Raw genomic sequence first — 17,631 nt, 5'->3', positions numbered from 1 at the left:
AAAAGGGTTTTGGAGAATTAGTTCATAGAGAAAGTAGAAGTATGTTTTTGGAAAAATAACTAAAACTGAGAAGAGATAAGCTTTTTTTAAAGCTACGTAGTGAAAAATTAACAAATTATTATAAAAGCCAACAATTTATTTCCAAAAATATCTTTTTAGTCAAAAAATAATAATTTTAAAAAATAAAAGCAGAAAGCCCAAATAAATAAACTCTGAGTTGCTTTGCGTTGCTTTCACCTTTTTCCTGGCTTTATATAAGCGTAGACTGCGTAGTCCCCTGCCGTCGCATGCCACTTTAGATGTGATACTAGCTCAGATAGACCCGACTCCCGGTGCCGTTGCTAAACGGAGGAAGCAAGGCTGGAGCACTTGGGAAGCCTGTAGCTGCTCGGGGGTCGCAACTCGCAAGCACTGTTGCTGGTTCATTTGGACGACAGCACTTCTGTCACTCTCATCAGGCTTCAGGTACGCTTCTTGTATATCTGCATGCTGATTGTTCATATATACAGCTTGTTTGTGCTAATCCAAGTGACCAAGATTAAGAACACCTGCATAAATGTTGCTAAATCAGAACTAGGCTCCCAGCTCCTGCATGCATGCATGCATTCTCTTGTGCATATCAGTTGGTGGGAGCACGGATCGATGGAGTAGCGAGCTAGGAATAGGATTGCACCAGTAATGGTACCTGCTCTCTGCTACAGCTCACATTGGGCTGCCGGCGCATTTATGATCGCACATTTTGCTGGCTTTTGCATTGCATGGATGGTCGTCGATTTTTCCCTCATTTCTTTTGAGTAATTTCTTGATGTGCCGTGGTTCTGGGTCGGCGCTTTTGAGGCGGAGCCAGCGCGCGCAGAAGAGAGCAAACCGGCTTTCTTTCGCCCAAAGCAGCGCTGCCTGAAGCACGCCAACCGGCTTTCTTTCTCTCTCTCCAATGGCCTCACACATCACATCTCTATCTCTCTCTCCAGAGTCCACACTACACTGTCGAGATCCTAGTCACGCATCACGGCTATGTACGCACGCGCACGTCTCCTCTGCTCTTCCTGCCAGACATTAATGAATGCATGCGAGAACGTTTTCTTAGAAACCTACTACCTACAACTCATGATTGCTCGCCTTGTTGCCTTCCTTCTCGTCGTGTTCCCCTGCCCCTGAGGACTCCGCCTTCTCGCCGTCGCAGAAGGGTACACTCAACTGATCCCAAGTCCTTTCTTCCCCCTGTCGCCACCCACGATATTTGCGTACCAAACAGTATGGGTTGCCTTGTAACGAATCACTAGCTAGCAGAGGGGGGAAATCCAGAACTTTAGGGCAGGTCAATACAAAACTTATGCGCATTGATTTTCCAAAAAAAGGTCATGTGCGTTTTGTTTAAAACAGCCGAAGCCACTTTACTAGTATCTTCGAAAAAAGAAGAATAATAAGCTCATACTACCTCGAAAAAAGTAGTAGTATATCGTGTAAGATTGCGAGCATCTCTGTTCCTAAAAGGAAACAAGGAGGAATTCTGAGAAAGGAAAAGCGAAGCAAAAGCACGCTGCTTTTGTCCATCGTAACGGTTAAACAAACCCTTCTTTCATGGGTCCGGACCAAAACCCTCTTTTCTCATGCAGAGCGTAGCATTTCTTTCCCGTTCTTTACTTTATTTTCGCCGTCGACGAGGGAGGATAAAGCTAGTGCGTGCACCTAGATCGTAGTGACTGACCCTATCCTACCGTACCACTCGCTGGATAAATGTACCTGCCTGCAACCGGTCACCCATCCCCGTCCCGTCCATCGATCACGATCCAGGCCCGGCGCTGGGATCACCTGTCGCGTCACCCGGCATGATGTCTCCGGTGAAGAAGGTGCTGAGTGATACTCTCGCCTCGAGCTGTGCCCGACTCCCCCCGGCCGGCCGGCCGGCCGCGCGCTTGCCAGTGGTCAGTGGAGTTGGTGCCGGCTGGCCGCGTGCATCATGCGCCGGGGCGCGGCGGCCGTCACCCGTCACGGATCAATTCCCGCCCCGACGTGCCTGCATGTACGGGCGCGGCATGGCGCGGGCGTCAGCGATGTCGTGGCCTGCTGGAAGATGCGTGCGAGGGTGGCACGGCTTTGATGAGCGTGCAACTATAGCACGCTAGCTCTGGTGCGTTGCGCGTTGGATAGAACGCCATTTTCTCCTGCAGAAATTTGTACTGCACCCAGATGCTAAGTTTAAGGTATCCAATTAGGCATAACCTGCCACAATTTTGGGGCGAGGATAAGCTATCCTAAGACCTAATCATGGTTCTGCCGTACTAACATCAGCTAAAGGCTTAAAAGTCGAGTTCCCAAAAAGGAATGCCGGTGCCCCACAAAAGCGGGGCAAAAACAGATCGCCGGACCATCCCTCCCTCCCCAGCCTGCGTGGCGTGCTTCAGCCGTTCGTCGGGACCAGCCACGAACCGTGTACGTACAAAGTAGCAGCTAGCTGCCCAGTTGGCATGCGCGTGGCCATGCACGGCTTGCACGCGCGCGTGAACGGGGGCACGCGCGGCGTGCGATTGGATTTCGTACGTGGTGGGGCGCATGGCGACTCCTTCCGTCCGGGGGCGGGAGGTCGAGCGTCCATGCGCAGCGTGGGCCGACCGCGGCGGAACACGCGTGATCTGGTCGTTGCCGTTCCCGTGCCCGGCACCGCTGCCTTTTCCGCCTCGGCGTGCTCCGCTCTTTTGGTGCGGCCTGCACGTTGCGTCGCTGTCCGCGCCGTGCTGCCACTAAGGCAAAAGCCCGTGGGACGGCGGGAGATGGACGGGAATGACGACGGGGGGTGTGCAATGCGTGCGGTGGCGTTGGGCACGTGACACTGTCCGCCTTTCGATCGCTGCTGCCTCCCTTTTTCGCACCAACTTCTCGTGTTGGTTTATAGCCCGTGCATTGCGTGTATGCATCGGCGATCGGCGTATACCAAAAGGAGAAGAAACACATCCTCGTAAAAAATCCCTCAAATCTTCTCTGACCTGCAGAATCCGAACGAACGCACGCCACACCATCATGGTTCATGACCCTTTCCCTGTTTCAACGGTGTAATGATTACTCTCAGACTCTGTAGATACCGAATCTGTACTGATGGCTGCACCGTTCATAATGGCCTCTATCTCCTCTCGACCCGTTGGTCAACCGCTACTTTGAGTGCGTTCTCTCGCATGCACGTACCGCACTCCTTCCATGGCTGCACATTATTGTTACCCCCCAAATTATTTCGTCTCGTTCCCTCTCTCCCCAGTCCCCACTGTGCCAGGCCAGCCGGCAGCGCCGAGCCATCATCGATGGCGAGATGCACTTCTCCGCTCGGGTACGGTTGCTGCTGTGCCCCTCGTCGGCAGCCGTCCCTTCTTCCTCGTCGCCGTGCGCGTGGCGTGGTCCTTCCCTGTCGCGTCCCCACGCCGCACAACAACCGGCTCATGCAGTCATGGTCCATGGATGGGTTCGTGCGAGCCTTGCCGGCATCTCTGTGCCCAGGCTTCCGCTTTCCGTGTGCCGCAGCTTTGTTGACTAGGCACCACCCGTTGAGTGTGCTCGTACAGGGAAAACGAACGGTGTAGCCCCTTTTGATCAGAGCCGTAGGGAGGCCTCAATTTGGAGACGGAGATCCTATCTGCAAACCTATTTTGTTCGTGGATGATCCCTTTTCTCTGCCTGGTCACGATCATCGGTCAGTGATTATCTATCGTGCCGGTGATAAACTGATAATAGAGTACTGTCCCGATCATTTGGTCATTAGAAAAAAAAAACTATTGGAAAACGAAAAAAAATACTCTATCTGATTACAAATATAAATCATTTTAGCCTCATCAACTATTTTCTAAATATAAGTCATCTCGAACTTCTATACATTTTTTTTCTCTTTTGTTACCGTTTTGCTCTTGTTTAATAAATGCTACCACTCTCATAAATGAATGAGTTACCTTTTTCAATATAAAATAAATGAAAGACAACAAGATCATTGATCTACTTTCTTAATTCTTATACACAAATCTAAAACGATCTATATTTATAATCAGAAGGAGTAATCAATACCCTCATAATCATCACTTCCCCAATTGAATTGCCTACTGTTATCTAGGTATCCGTGTCTGATGGCCCGACACTTCTGGACCGATCCTACTGTTATCATCACATACACTAGTATTTAAGGTCTCAACGAGTTTTAAGATATATCCCGCTTGTGGTGGTCGGGTTTAAAGTTTGCTTATGTTACGTTTGACACCTAGACTCTAAGCTAGGTCTCACTTGAAAATAAAAAACTTCTTTGTGAGAACTTCGATAAATAGCAGTGATGGAGGGGAAAGAGAGGTGAATCTATATAAAAACAATATTTTTATTGCTTGAGGCCGAACCTCAAGCTTAAAGACCTGTCAGAATAATATATAACTTAAGATTCACTCCGGTATGTAATGTATAAATAAGTTATTAAGAAGGTGCTCTAAGAGTGTGATTTGTTAACCATATGAAATCGTATATACTGGCTGAAAAAAGTAATATTTGATAAAAAAAAATGTATTTGATTGGTTGTATCTGTCTGGATAGTTTGAGCTGAAATTCTATTTGGTTGATCGTATCTAAAGTCGAATGAGCGTACGTAAAAGTTGAGATTGATTGGTTGTTCTATAAAAATAATTTTATAATACTGTTAAGTTAATCCGTCTTTATAAATAAATATAAAAGCTTGTATATGCTGAACCAAACTATAGAGACGTCATTAGATTAGGTTGAAACGGTACATCTAGACAACTGAAAACTTTTAACTGAGATTGTATGTATCTGTGAGATCAGGTTTTTCTCCCGTATCAACAAACAATCACACCGTAAGTGTCATGTCGCAGCGGCCCATGTCATCCACGAAGGCACGAATCCCACCCGCCACGCCTCCGCTCCAACGGCAGACCGGCCGGTGGTCTGCACGTCTTGTCCCGCGGAGGAAAGCCGAGGCCCCAGCCGGGCACCGGCCACAACGCCATGATGGCGCCTTTTGAGCGAGATGAGTCCACGTCGTCCTAACTAACCTACTACTGCAACGGAGATGCCACGCCGCACTGCCGCAGCGCCCCGGCAGCGGACAACGCACAGGGCATTTGCCTTGCCCCTCCCCTGCGCACAGTGGCACCAGTCAGTGGCAACGGGCGGGCGGGTGGAGTAGCTGCTGGTGCTGCTGGCTTTGGTGCGGGGGCTGGCTGGGCTGGTCCCGCGGCCCGCGCAGCACAGCAGGGGATGCTCCTCCTGCTTGTGCTCCCACTGACTGCCCCGCGCCTGTTCGTGCCGTGTAGCCTCTGACCCCGCTGCGCGAACGCTCCGATTTGTCCCCCGGCACACTGGCCCCCCTCTTATCGGTCCGTGCGCCGGTACCGTGGTTGCCTGTGCCTGTGCCGTGCCGCCCCGGCTGGCGTGCGGAACGGAACGTCCCAAACCCATCCGCGCACGCCGCTGCGCTGCGACGGGTAGGATGAGCCTGCTGCCCGGCCGGCCGGCTTTGCCAGCTACGGGAACCGGGCGTGGGGCGCGCCGCGCGCGCGTGCTGGCGCGATTAAAAAACGGGTTTTGCCCACGAGGACTGAGCCGGGCGGGGGTTCTACTGCGATTCTATTATGCAATAGTGGAGCGCCTTCTTGTCGGGGCACGCTTCCAAAGCAGCACGCGCGGCCGTCGAGGTGGTTCTGCTGTGTCTTTGTAGTGGTGGTGGCCTGAACCTTCGCATGTGTTTTCTATAATCCATGGGCATCTCTCTCAAAAACAAAAAATAAAATCAGGGACCATGCTGATTGCTGGCCTGGCAGCTTAAAGTAATATAAATAAATCCATGTGAAATTTCACCTAGTATTATCCGGATAGACCGCATTGCTACTACCTGCTTGTACAAAATGCTTGAATTGTGTCCTGCAAGTAGCGCTGGGTTCGTAGTTTACTGTCAAGTGTCAACTACACCCCTGCATTTTCATAGTGAACCCCACATTGAGCGTAACATCTGGTATTATTATACGCTTGTTGTCACAATCCACCTCTTAATAACACACCTGACACTACGGAGTTCCAATCGAGTATTATACAGCTACTGCTAGCTGCCAACCACACGAACATGCGGTGCACTTTTCAATAAAAATCCCCATCCATCCCTCGGATAAACGCCATCGGAAGCTCAGCCCCCACTGCGCCACTACCTCGCGCCCCAATTCACCCACCACAACCTATACAATTTTTTACCAACCGCACCACGGCAGCGTTGCAGTTGCAGCAGCGCTACTATCACCGGCAAGAACTCCGTTTCTTCGACGCCTGCCACCTTTGGTAAAAACTGGAGGAAGGGATTCAATTCCGCCCTGCTTTTACCGGCCGGTTGGTTTATTATCCTGCCTTCGCCTCGCCGGCCGGTTGGTTTATTATCCTGCCTTCGCCTCGCAGGTCAAACCTCTCTGCCTGCCGCATCAGTGCCGTGCCGGTGTAGAGAGGTTCTAATGCCTTTCTGTCACGGCCTCATTAATTCCTCTCGTTTACCTCACCCCGCCTGCTGAGAGGAGGGTGTTTTTTTTTACCGCTGCTGCTTGGGTTGGTGCCTCGTTGCTTTCGTTTCCTTAGCTTTGCTTCGTTTGTTTGAAGCCTGGTTGCTACTGATCACGCAGAGGTCGGCTGTAACGTTATAAGGCTTCGCGCAGGCGGCAGGCGTGAACGAACTCGCTCGCTCGCCCGCCCAGTGGACGCGGCCGCGCACATGCTCGAGGTCCTGGACATGGCGCCGCCGCCGCTGCCGCCGTCGCGGTGCCAGCAGGGGGCCGCCAAGGGCGGGCACGGACACGCGGCGAGGAGGAAGCAGCCGCTGCAGAGCAGCGTGTCGCAGCCGAAGGTGGAGACGGAGGCGGCGGCAGTCGTGCCGCCGGAGGGAGGCAAGAGGTGCGGGGGCGGCGGAGGGAGGAGGCGCGGCGGGCGCGGGCGGGCCAAGGCGTCTGGGGAACCGCGCGTGGCGCCGGGGTCCGAGCAGGAGCAGATTCCCGCTCCACGCGCCGTCATTGGGCCGCCAGTGCCGAGCAAGGGACTGTCGTTCTGCCGGAGGCCGGGGTTCGGGACGGTGGGCGCGCGCTGCGTCGTGAAGGCCAACCACTTCCTCGCCGAACTCCCCGACAAGGACCTCACCCAGTACGATGTAAGTCCTCCATTCATTTCGCCTTCAGGAACTCAAGAGCGAGCGCAATTGAGATCAAAAGGTGAGACCTTTCTTTGTGGGGCCGTTTTGCAGGTCAAGATCACGCCGGAGGTTTGTTCGCGGAGCGTGAACCGGGCCATCATGGCGGAGCTGGTCCGCCTATACCGCGAGTCAGACCTCGGGATGCGCCTCCCGGCCTACGACGGCCGCAAGAACCTCTACACCGCCGGGGCCCTCCCGTTCGACGCGCGTGAGTTCGTGGTGCGCCTCACCGACGACAACGACGGCACCGGCGTGCCCCCACGGTACGCGCCTGCATTTGTTCCTGCGCCACGTGCGCAGCCTCCTGGTACGTCTTTCTCGATAGCCATGTCCTACTGACTCGCGTGATTGCGTTCCTGAAGGGAGAGGGAGTACAGGGTCGCCATCAAGTTTGCCGCGCGCGCCGACCTCCACCACCTCCGCCAGTTCATCGCCGGGCGGCAGGCGGACGCGCCGCAGGAGGCCCTCCAGGTCCTTGACATCGTGCTCCGGGAGCTAGGCAATCAGAGGTATTAAATTCATCGGCTCCGGGAGCTAGGCAACCAGTTCATTGCCCGTTTGATTGCAATGCCAATGGCGTCTTCCCCATTGCTAGGTACGTCGCCGTAGGGCGGTCCTTCTACTCGCCGGACATTAGGAAGCCGCAGCGGCTCGGCGACGGCCTGCAATCGTGGTGCGGGTTCTACCAGAGCATCCGGCCGACTCAGATGGGACTGTCGCTTAACATCGGTGAGATGTGTGCTTCGGCTGGGAAATATTTGTTGTCCTCATGCATGTGATTTCTTGCTTTTTCTGTTCTTGTTGCTTACATGGTGATGTTGACGCCAGACATGTCGTCCACGGCGTTTATCGAGCCGCTGCCGGTGATCGAGTTCGTGGCCCAAATATTAGGGAAGGATGTCATGTCAAGACCATTGTCAGATGCTAACCGAATCAAGGTAATTTTGCTGTGGGGAACAAGGAATCTAACCTGGTACTACAGTGACACGTACCAGCTGCCATTTGGTTGTTATTGCTGATGGACTACTAGCTGGTTATGTCCTTGGAGTTTTGTGCTTTTCCCATTGAAGTAGTTTATGCGTGTTATTTGCTCATGCCAAGCAGATCAAGAAAGCACTGCGAGGTGTAAAAGTTGAAGTTACTCACCGAGGAAATGTAAGGCGGAAGTATCGCATTTCAGGGGTGACAACGCAACCAACTCATGAACTGATGTATGTTTAGATTGTGATTGATTTTTACTATCTCTTTAAGTACTCCTATTGACACATCTACTACACCAAATTAAACATGTTCACCAAACATAGAAGAATGATATAACCAGTTGATACAAAAGGCTAAACATCATATAACCTCTGATATTCTTGTTTACTTTGACTTATCCACCTGATCAGTGAATTGATTGGACCAAATAAATAGACGTATATAATGTTTAATATGTTGGAAGCTTAGTTGTCAATTTTTTTTGTTTTCTTGTTTTGACAGTTTCCCAATTGATGATCAAATGAATATGAAATCCGTCGTGGAGTACTTCAAGGAAATGTATGGGTTTACCATTCAACATCCCCATCTTCCATGCCTTCAGGTGGGAAACCAAAAGAAAGCGAACTATCTACCAATGGAGGTCAGTATTTATGCTCATCAAGTCACAAACTTCGTGCACATCAGTTCTTGTGTTTTCAGTAAATGTTGGAATTGTACTTGCACGCATTCTGATATTGATATTTTTTTTTACCAGGCCTGCAAGATTGTCGAGGGCCAGAGATACACAAAGAGGCTGAACGAAAAACAGATAACATCATTGCTAAAGGTTACATGCCAAAGGCCTAGAGAACAGGAGATGGATATTCTACAGGTCGAGAGTTTTTATCCTAGCCATATTACTGAACAAGCAATAACTTCTTACACATACATATTATATGTTGTAGAGGGTTAGATGTGCTAGGGTTTTTGTTGTAAGTGAACTGGATGGCCTTTTGTTGAACTAATCTTAAGGCGCAAGACATGCGAACATCATGCCCATTCATTGCCCTATCTTAGTCTCTGTTTTTATTTGCCCGTGGTCCAAACACTCCATACGGTGGATCTTAACTAGCTAGTTGTTATACCATGCTTCTAGGCTTTTCATCGGTAATGGATTTTTATTAATCAAAATTGTTGTTTAACTGTCTCAAAAGACTAAGAATATTTGTTTGCAGACAGTTCATCAAAATGGATATGAGCAAGATCCATATGCAAAGGAATTTGGGATCAACATTAGTGAGAAGCTAGCTTCTGTTGAAGCCCGAGTCCTTCCTGCACCTTGGGTAGGATTAATGTTACACTGTGTTATTCATGTTAATAGTTGCTAGCACGCTGAATTGCTGATACATTGTACATGTATTTTTGTGGATTCTAGTTGAAATATCATGATAATGGAAAAGAGAAGGAGTGCTTACCACAGGTTGGTCAATGGAACATGGTAAACAAGGTAAGCTTCCTGTTCGCTGCACATCTCATGTTGGGTTATTATGGTCTTTGATCCCACTATTTCTACCACTAAATGAACCTCATTTTGGCAGAAAGTGATCAATGGATGCAAGGTGAGCCATTGGGCTTGTATAAACTTCTCGAGGAGCGTCCCAGAAGCCACTGCTCGGGGATTTTGCCAGGAGTTGGCGCAAATGTGCCAGATTTCGGGCATGGTAGTATACCTCTCATTTCTGATCATACTTTTGCACAAGACAGGTGCCTTTGTAAATTAAAATTGTGTGCACATTTTTTATTTATTTTACCTCTCTTGTATCCTACAGGAATTTAACAGTGAGCCCGTGATACCAATATATTCAGCTAGACCAGATCAAGTAGTGAAGGCACTTAAACATGTGTATAATATAGCATTGAACAGACTCAAGGGTAAGGAACTTGAACTTCTTTTGGTAATCCTCCCCGACAACAATGGCCCATTATACGGTGAGTGTCATCCGCTAATTGCCTTGCATACATACTTTTCTTTCCCTGAACCCTTATATATTGAGATATTAACTTTATTTTTGTAGGTGACATAAAACGCATCTGTGAGACTGATTTGGGATTGATATCACAATGTTGCTTAACCAAGCATGTTTTTAAGATCAGCAAGCAGTACTTGGCAAATGTCTCCCTTAAAATTAATGTTAAGGTACTTGCCGCCTTGTTTACACATCGAATACAGTGTAGAACAGTAAGTCAATAAGATAACTTAGGATTCTGCTAATATATGCATCTTTGACTTAATGTATCATTGAATTCAGATGGGAGGAAGAAACACTGTGCTCCTGGATGCGATAAGTTGGAGGATTCCATTGGTCAGTGACATACCAACTATTATATTTGGTGCAGATGTAACACATCCTGAGACCGGGGAGGACTCAAGTCCATCAATTGCTGCTGTAAGGCTCATCATTACTCTGCTTCTTCAGCATCAACATGCTTCGCATTTTCATCTGAATATATGCTCACTCTTTCTTTTCTCTTTTTCTAATACGCCTCTTGCAGGTTGTTGCTTCTCAAGATTGGCCTGAAGTTACAAAGTATGCTGGGTTGGTTTGTGCTCAGGCTCATCGGCAAGAGCTCATTCAGGACCTTTACAAGACATGGCATGATCCTCAGAGAGGCACTGTAACAGGAGGCATGATCAGGTCTCTACCTAGGAGCAATGTGCAATCCTGAAGTTCAAATCTAATTAAATGGAGTCATATATATGGAGATAATTGAAACAATACCTCATTGACTGATCTGAACTTATTTTCTGTGATGGTTTTGTTATGCAGGGAGCTCTTAATATCCTTTAGGAAGGCCACTGGGCAGAAGCCATTGAGAATAATTTTCTACAGGTATGCTAGTGCCAATGTTGGCTATCACCTGTAGTTTGTAGAGGGCAATAGTGAATCTTCTATAAGTGCATTGCTCATACCTATTATTGCCATGTGAATCTTCTATAAGTGCATCAGGTTGTAGGTTAGCTATCCATTGTTGAGCATGGAAGTAGCTATTGTTAATGCTTCTTTTTGTTGCAACTAGATTATGTATCTGTTAATTTTACTAAATTCCACTTTCAGGGATGGTGTTAGTGAAGGTCAGTTCTACCAAGTTCTCCTTTATGAGTTGGATGCTATCCGCAAGGTTGGATACACTTCATATTTTTTCTTTTATAGATCTTCTAACCACTTTCCTTAGAGTTCACTGACAAATGCTTTCTTTTAGGCATGTGCATCCCTAGAACCAAATTACCAGCCTCCTGTAACATTTGTGGTGGTTCAAAAGCGTCATCATACAAGACTATTTGCAAACAATCACAAAGACAGAAGTAGCACGGACAAGAGTGGAAATATTTTGCCTGGTAATAATTTATGACGTCTACATCGTAAGATATGTGGGATGTATTCCATCCACTAGTTCAACTGTAGTCTTAAAATTTGTTAGCACTTGAACTGAAAGGCAATATGTTTTGAAGTAACAAATGGTTCTAATATTTCACCTCGTCTAATTTTAAGACGTTAAGAAACTGGTCACTCTTTTGAGATTATAGTCAGCCTTTTTATTTTAATTGCATTATGGTGAAGTTATTTTCTTGTGTCTATAACTACTTACTAGTTACTTGAAAACAGGAACCGTTGTTGATTCGAAGATATGCCATCCAACAGAGTTCGATTTCTACCTCTGTAGTCATGCTGGAATTCAGGTAAGAATAATGTGACCTGACATAACATTTTAGTTGGAATATTCTACCGTACTGAATTTGTCATTTGTGATGTAGTAGTATTGAAAAGACTTGTCATATGCTCTATTCGACAAGCTATCACTGCCCCTAGTTACCTGTTGAAGGCCACATGCTAGACGAATATACAAATCGATCCTATTGTCAACAACTTTTTAATCATGTGATTGTACAACTGTGGTACTTGGATCTGTAAAATGCCATGGTACATAAGGCAACCCCACGGGTTGTAGATAGCAATTGGCTCTTATTACTGTGGCATGCAGAGAGAATTGGGTGGGGTAGAGATGAATGGAGAGAAATCTTGGAGTGCTAGCTTTTAAAAGAGAGAAAATAAGAGATAACTCTGAACATTGTGGGGTAGGGAGAATTGGGAATAGAATCTTTTGAGAAATGTAATGAGAGAAATAAGGGATAGCAGCTGGAGATAACCACCGAAGATGCCCTAAAAATATATTCCGATTCTCCTTCTGTACTGAAATGACTGATGTGTGAGTTTACCAGGGAACAAGTAGGCCAGCTCACTACCATGTTCTCTGGGATGAGAACAATTTCACAGCAGATGAAATGCAGACATTGACAAACAACCTCTGCTACACGTAAGACATTTCTGTTATATGCTATATTTGTCCTTTGCGCCTTGAACTTCATCCTTTGAGAATTTTCTTAGCTTGATGTGTATGTTGATGCAGTTATGCACGGTGCACACGCTCGGTTTCTGTTGGTACGTTCTTCAGTATTTTACTGAAACGCTTTCCAGTTCCTCGGTTCTCAGTATTGATATGTTTGTCATGCTCTCTACCTGTAAAAAGAAATCTGAATTTTGATGCTGTATCTTTTCCTGTTTCAACAGTCCCGCCTGCATACTACGCGCACCTGGCAGCGTTCCGAGCCCGGTTCTATATGGAACCAGAGCTGTCGGAGAACCAGACGACGAAGAGCTCCAATGGGACCAACGGAGCCTCGGTGAAGCCTCTGCCTGCCGTGAAGGAGAAGGTGAAGAGGGTGATGTTCTATTGCTGACATGGAAGGAGACCACTTAACCAATCACATGCTGTTGCTAACATCGTAGAATTTAGTAGAGATTAGACTAGCTTTCTCCTGGAATGGAAGAGTCTTGCATTTGGATCCTGAACAATATAGGAATTGACTACCTCTGTAAAGTATCCAGAAACGCCTGTATAATAGTTCTTGGATCAGATGGCATCCAATCTGACAAAAGGGTCACTAAGATGGTGTAGAAACCTGCTGATATTTTATAGGTTAATTTCCTTAACAGCACTGCTTAAGATTCATGTGTACGATCTCGCATCAATGGACGATCTCTTCTGCGATAATAGGATTGGTAAATAAAGGTAATAAGCAGGCTTAACAATGTTTAACACGCAGTAGGTAAGCAACTTTACGTGCCGCAACTACAAGGATAGACGTCTGAATCTACAACTGAAACAGCAGGCAGCTGCTAAAATATTCACAAATGGACTCGAGGAAGACCACAAGGACAGAGCTTAGCATGGCTTGCTCGGCTGCTGATTTGTAGTTCAGTGGAGCTATTTGCATCTGAAACAGTTTCCAGAAACGGAGCCCATCTGGTTGGTACTCGTTCTTGCTTGGGTTTTCTGGTGCAACCGGCAATTTGTTCTCTCCACTGTTTCAGTGGAATATGGACAGTGATAGGATAAGTCCTTGTGCAGTCTTTGTGGGGCTGCTACATGATGATAGGATAAGTCCTTGCTGCCCATATGCTTTAGGACAGCATCTAGGACATCTAGGACAGCATCTTAGACTAGAGGACAGCATCTAGGACAGCATCTTAGACTAGAGGACAGCATCTAGGACAGCATCTTAGACTAGCATCTTAGACTAGCATCTTAGACTAGCATCTTGGCATATGCTTGGCTGGCCATGAGCCTATAAATATGTATCCCCAACCCCTCAGGTTGGTATGGCATTGTATGAGAAGTGAGAAATAAACCAGAAAAATTTGCCCCAACTCCTAGTGTCATCCTCTCTATGAGAGTAAGAATTCTGCTACTACCAAGAGTAAGAATTCAGCGACTAACAACTGGTATCAGAGCCTGTTTATCCTGTAGCCTGAGCATCTCTTGCTCATCTCCCCCCTCAGCCTCGCAGCAGCCCCAGCTAAGAGCAGCAGCAGCCCCGGTTGCTCCTGCTCACTCCTCTCCCTCTGCACAGACGAGCAGCAGCTCGTCTGAAGCAGCCCTCTCCCCACGCAGCAGCTCTCCCCCGGTAGCGCGTCATGTCCGCAGGGCAGTCTCAGCGCTCGGTCGCCTCGAGCACGCGGCGTCGGCAGGAGGCCGAACTTGCCGCGGCAGAGGAACGCAAGCGAGCGGCGGAAGAGACCGCTGCGGCGGCGGCAAGGGCGTAGAGGCTAGCAGCGGCGGAGCTGGCAGCAGCCAGAGCGGAGGCAGAAGCAGCGGCGGCGGCGGATGCAGCGCGTGCGGCGGCAGCAGAGGTCGAGGCTCTGCGCGGCAGCACCGGCAGCTCCATTTCTGCTGACGACAGCGCCGACGCGGATCTCGAGCTGCCGGAGGCAGAGGCAGCGCGAGAGCGGGCGGCACAGTGGGCAGCCGCGCACACCCACGAGCGCGGCGGCAGCCCAGACAGGCGCGGACGCGCCGGCGGCGCTCCTGGAGGAGGCGCGCACGGCAACGGTGGCGGACGGGTCGATGGAGAGCGCGGCCTTCACAGGCGGCGTGGCTCTCTCTCCCCGGATCGGTACCGTGGTCACCACGATTTCCAGGCTGTTGTCAGGGACGTCGGCCCCGGCGGTGGGTGGCCTACCCTCACTAAGACCAACTATGTTGAGTGGGCTGCGGTGATGAGGGTAAAGCTCCAGGTGCGGCACATGTGGGAGGCAGTCCGGTACGGCGACGTCGACTACGACCAGGATCGACGGGCGCTGGATGCCCTCATCGCTGCAGTCCCGTCCGAGATGCAGTTCTCGCTTACCAATAAGCGGACTGCCAAGGAGGCTTGGGATGCCATCGCTGCGGCACGCATCGGCAGCGACCGCGCCCGCAAATCCACACTGCAGGCACTTCGCAAGGAGTGGGAGAACCTGGCCTTCAAGCCAGGTGAGGACGTTGATGACTTTGCTCTCCGTCTCAACACTCTGTTGCAGAAGATGGTGCAGTTCGGCGACGACACCTACGGCGAGGAGAGAGCCGTCGAGAAGCTCTTCCGCTGTGTCCCCGAGAAGTACAAGCAGATGGCTCGCTCGATCGAGTCTCTGCTGGATCTCTCCACGATGTCGATCGAGGAGGCGATAGGTCGCCTCAAGGTCGTCGACAGCGATGAGCCACAGTCTCTCTCGGGGCCCATCACCACTGGCGGGAAGCTCCTTCTCACTCGGGAGCAGTGGGATGCCTGCCAGGGTGACCGGAGGAAGGGGGAGCCTTCTTCCACGACAGGCGGCCGCAAGCGTGGCAAGCCGCGCAAGGCGCGCAGAGACGCCGAGGCCGGGGCGCGAGGACGTGCCGAGGGTGATGCCCGCGGAGGCGCCCAGGGCGGCGCCGCCGGCAAGCACAAGCCGGTACGAGACGACACCTGCCGCAACTGTGGCCGGCTTGGCCATTGGGCCAAGGACTGTCGTCAGCCACGACGCGGCCAGGCCCACGTCGCACAAGCGGAGGAGGAGGAGCCGGCTCTGTTCATGGCTCATGCGAGCATAGAGCTACCTCCAGCGGCACCGGCCGCAGCGGCTCTCCTCCACCTTGACGAGCCAAAAGCCCACGCCCTCCTCGGTGACGGCTCCGGCAGCGACAAGACTGACGGGTGGTGCCTCGACACCGGCGCCACCCATCACATGACCGGTCGACGGGAGTTCTTCACCGAGCTTGACTCTAGCGTCCGAGGCTCCGTCAAATTTGGGGATGCCTCCGGCGTGGAGATCAAGGGCGTCGGTTCCGTCATCTTCACCGCCGTGTCTGGTGAGCACAGGCTACTCACCGGAGTCTACTACATTCCCGCGTTGAGGAACTCTATCATCAGCTTGGGACAGCTGGATGAGAACGGTTCGCGCGTGGTGGTTGAGGACGGAGTCATGAGGATTTGGGATCGCCGTCGTCGCCTTCTTGCCAAGGTAACCAGAGGCACAAATCGACTCTACGTCCTTAACGTGCAGGTGGCACAACCCCTCTGTCTCGCCGCTCGTCGGGACGACGAGACGTGGCAGTGGCACGAGCGCTTCGGGCACCTTCACTTCGAGGCCCTGAAGCGGCTCAGTGCCGCAGAGATGGTGCGAGGCCTGCCGTGCCTCGACCATGTGGAGCAGCTCTGCGACGTCTGCGTGTTGACGAAGCAGAGGCGACTCCCCTTTCCCCAGCAGGCGAGCTTTCGAGCCAAGGAGAGGCTCGAGCTTGTGCACGGGGACTTGTGTGGCCCGGTGACACCGGCCACACCGGGAGGACGACGCTACTTCCTGCTGCTCGTCGACGACCTCTCCCGCTACATGTGGGTGATGGTCCTCGGCAGCAAGGGAGAGGCTGCGGACGCCATCAGGCGCGCGCAGGCTGCTGCGGAGGCGGAGTGCGGCCGCAAGCTGCGCGTGCTGCGCACCGACAACGGCGGCGAATTCACGGCGGCTGAATTTGCGTCGTACTGCGCTGACAAGGGCATTCAGCGCCACTACTCCGCGCCGTACAGCCCGCAGCAGAACGGCGTCGTCGAGCGGCGCAACCAGACGGTTGTGGGGATGGCTCGGGCCCTCCTCAAGCAGAGGGGGATGCCGGCTGTCTTCTGGGGAGAGGCGGTGGTGACGGCCGTCTATATCCTCAACCGCTCGCCTACCAAGGCGCTCGACGGCAGGACGCCGTACGAGGCTTGGCATGGGCGCAAGCCGGCGGTCTCCCACTTGCGGGTCTTCGGGTGCCTCGCGTTCGCCAAGGAGCTTGGCCACATCAGCAAGCTCGACGACAGAAGCACTCCGGGAGTGTTCATCTGCTACGCGGAGGGCTCGAAGGCCTACCGCATCCTCGACCCGAAGACACAGCGTGTGCGCACGGCGCGCGACGTTGTGTTCAACGAAGGGCGAGGATGGGCGTGGGACAAGGCGGTGGACGACGGCTCGGCTCCAACGTACGACGACTTCACTGTCGAGTACGTCCACTTCGAGGAAGCTGGGGGAGTAGGCAGCTCTTCTTCGACGAGCGTGTCTACCCCAGTCCCCGAGCCTCCACCGACCCCGGCGCCTGCTACTTCGAAAGCACCACGCTCTCCAGCCAGGACCTCGGCTGCGATGAGTTCTTCGCCAGCTCCACCACAGCCGGCAACGCCACGCACTCCAGCACCGACAGGCACCTCTCCGGGCACGTCTACTCCAACACCAGCTCGTGTCGAGCACAGCCCGGTTGAGCTCGCTACTCCGCTCTCTCACGACGAGGAGCGTATCGACGCGTACCACGACGGCGAGCCGTTGCGGTACCGTACGATGGAGAACCTTCTCGGCGACCAGCCGGTGCCGGGACTGGTGCCTCACGATCTGGAGGCGCAGTTGCACCTTGCGTGTGACGACGGCGAGCCTCGGTCGTTTGCAGAGGCCGAGAGACACGCGGCATGGCGCGCCGCGATGCAGTTGGAGATGGATGCGGTTGAGAAGAACCGCACCTGGGAGCTTGCTGACCTCCCTCGTGGTCACCGAGCGATCACCCTTAAGTGGGTGTTCAAGCTGAAGAGG

The 17,631-nt window shown here is 51.3% G+C and overlaps 1 protein-coding gene across 5 annotated transcripts; it reads left to right on the top strand.

Moving 5' to 3' along the window:
- Positions 1 to 306: 306 nt before the first annotated feature.
- On the top strand, positions 307 to 13,200 carry LOC133883483 (protein argonaute PNH1). 5 transcript variants are annotated; one of them, XM_062322824.1, is made up of 24 exons: positions 6,033 to 6,306; positions 6,421 to 6,564; positions 6,639 to 7,156; positions 7,250 to 7,461; positions 7,561 to 7,707; positions 7,794 to 7,927; positions 8,027 to 8,136; positions 8,303 to 8,409; positions 8,681 to 8,819; positions 8,934 to 9,050; positions 9,394 to 9,501; positions 9,594 to 9,665; positions 9,757 to 9,879; positions 9,988 to 10,147; positions 10,234 to 10,355; positions 10,468 to 10,605; positions 10,712 to 10,854; positions 10,987 to 11,049; positions 11,275 to 11,338; positions 11,420 to 11,555; positions 11,824 to 11,897; positions 12,438 to 12,532; positions 12,626 to 12,657; positions 12,787 to 13,200. In XM_062322824.1, the coding sequence occupies exons 3-24, from the start codon at positions 6,728 to 6,730 to the stop codon at positions 12,954 to 12,956; spliced, it is 2,895 nt and encodes a 964-aa protein (XP_062178808.1). In that variant the 5' UTR covers positions 6,033 to 6,306; positions 6,421 to 6,564; positions 6,639 to 6,727; the 3' UTR covers positions 12,957 to 13,200. The 5 variants fall into 5 exon arrangements, with proteins under 5 accessions (XP_062178810.1, XP_062178807.1, XP_062178808.1 ...); XM_062322826.1 differs by lacking the exons at positions 6,033 to 6,306; positions 6,421 to 6,564 and adding an exon at positions 307 to 465 and having other exon boundaries at positions 6,672 to 7,156; XM_062322823.1 differs by lacking the exons at positions 6,033 to 6,306; positions 6,421 to 6,564 and adding an exon at positions 307 to 465.
- Positions 13,201 to 17,631: the final 4,431 nt, after the last annotated feature.

Source organism: Phragmites australis, chromosome 10, assembly GCF_958298935.1.
Source record: "Phragmites australis chromosome 10, lpPhrAust1.1, whole genome shotgun sequence".
Taxonomy (NCBI): domain Eukaryota; kingdom Viridiplantae; phylum Streptophyta; class Magnoliopsida; order Poales; family Poaceae; genus Phragmites; species Phragmites australis.
The sequence above is the reverse complement of the archived record's forward strand: the minus strand, read 5'-3'. Positions and strand labels throughout refer to the sequence as shown.

What these genes read in the sequence shown, in the direction of transcription:
- LOC133883483 (XM_062322826.1), top strand. Translation starts at nt 6,728, where the DNA reads ATGCTCGAGGTCCTGGACATGGCGCCGCCGCCGCTGCCGCCGTCGCGG. An exon ending in TGTGCCAGATTTCGGGCATG is followed by an intron (nt 9,880 to 9,987) that starts GTAGTATACCTC and finishes TGTATCCTACAG; the next exon opens with GAATTTAACAGTGAGCCCGT. An exon ending in CAAGTCCATCAATTGCTGCT is followed by an intron (nt 10,606 to 10,711) that starts GTAAGGCTCATC and finishes CGCCTCTTGCAG; the next exon opens with GTTGTTGCTTCTCAAGATTG.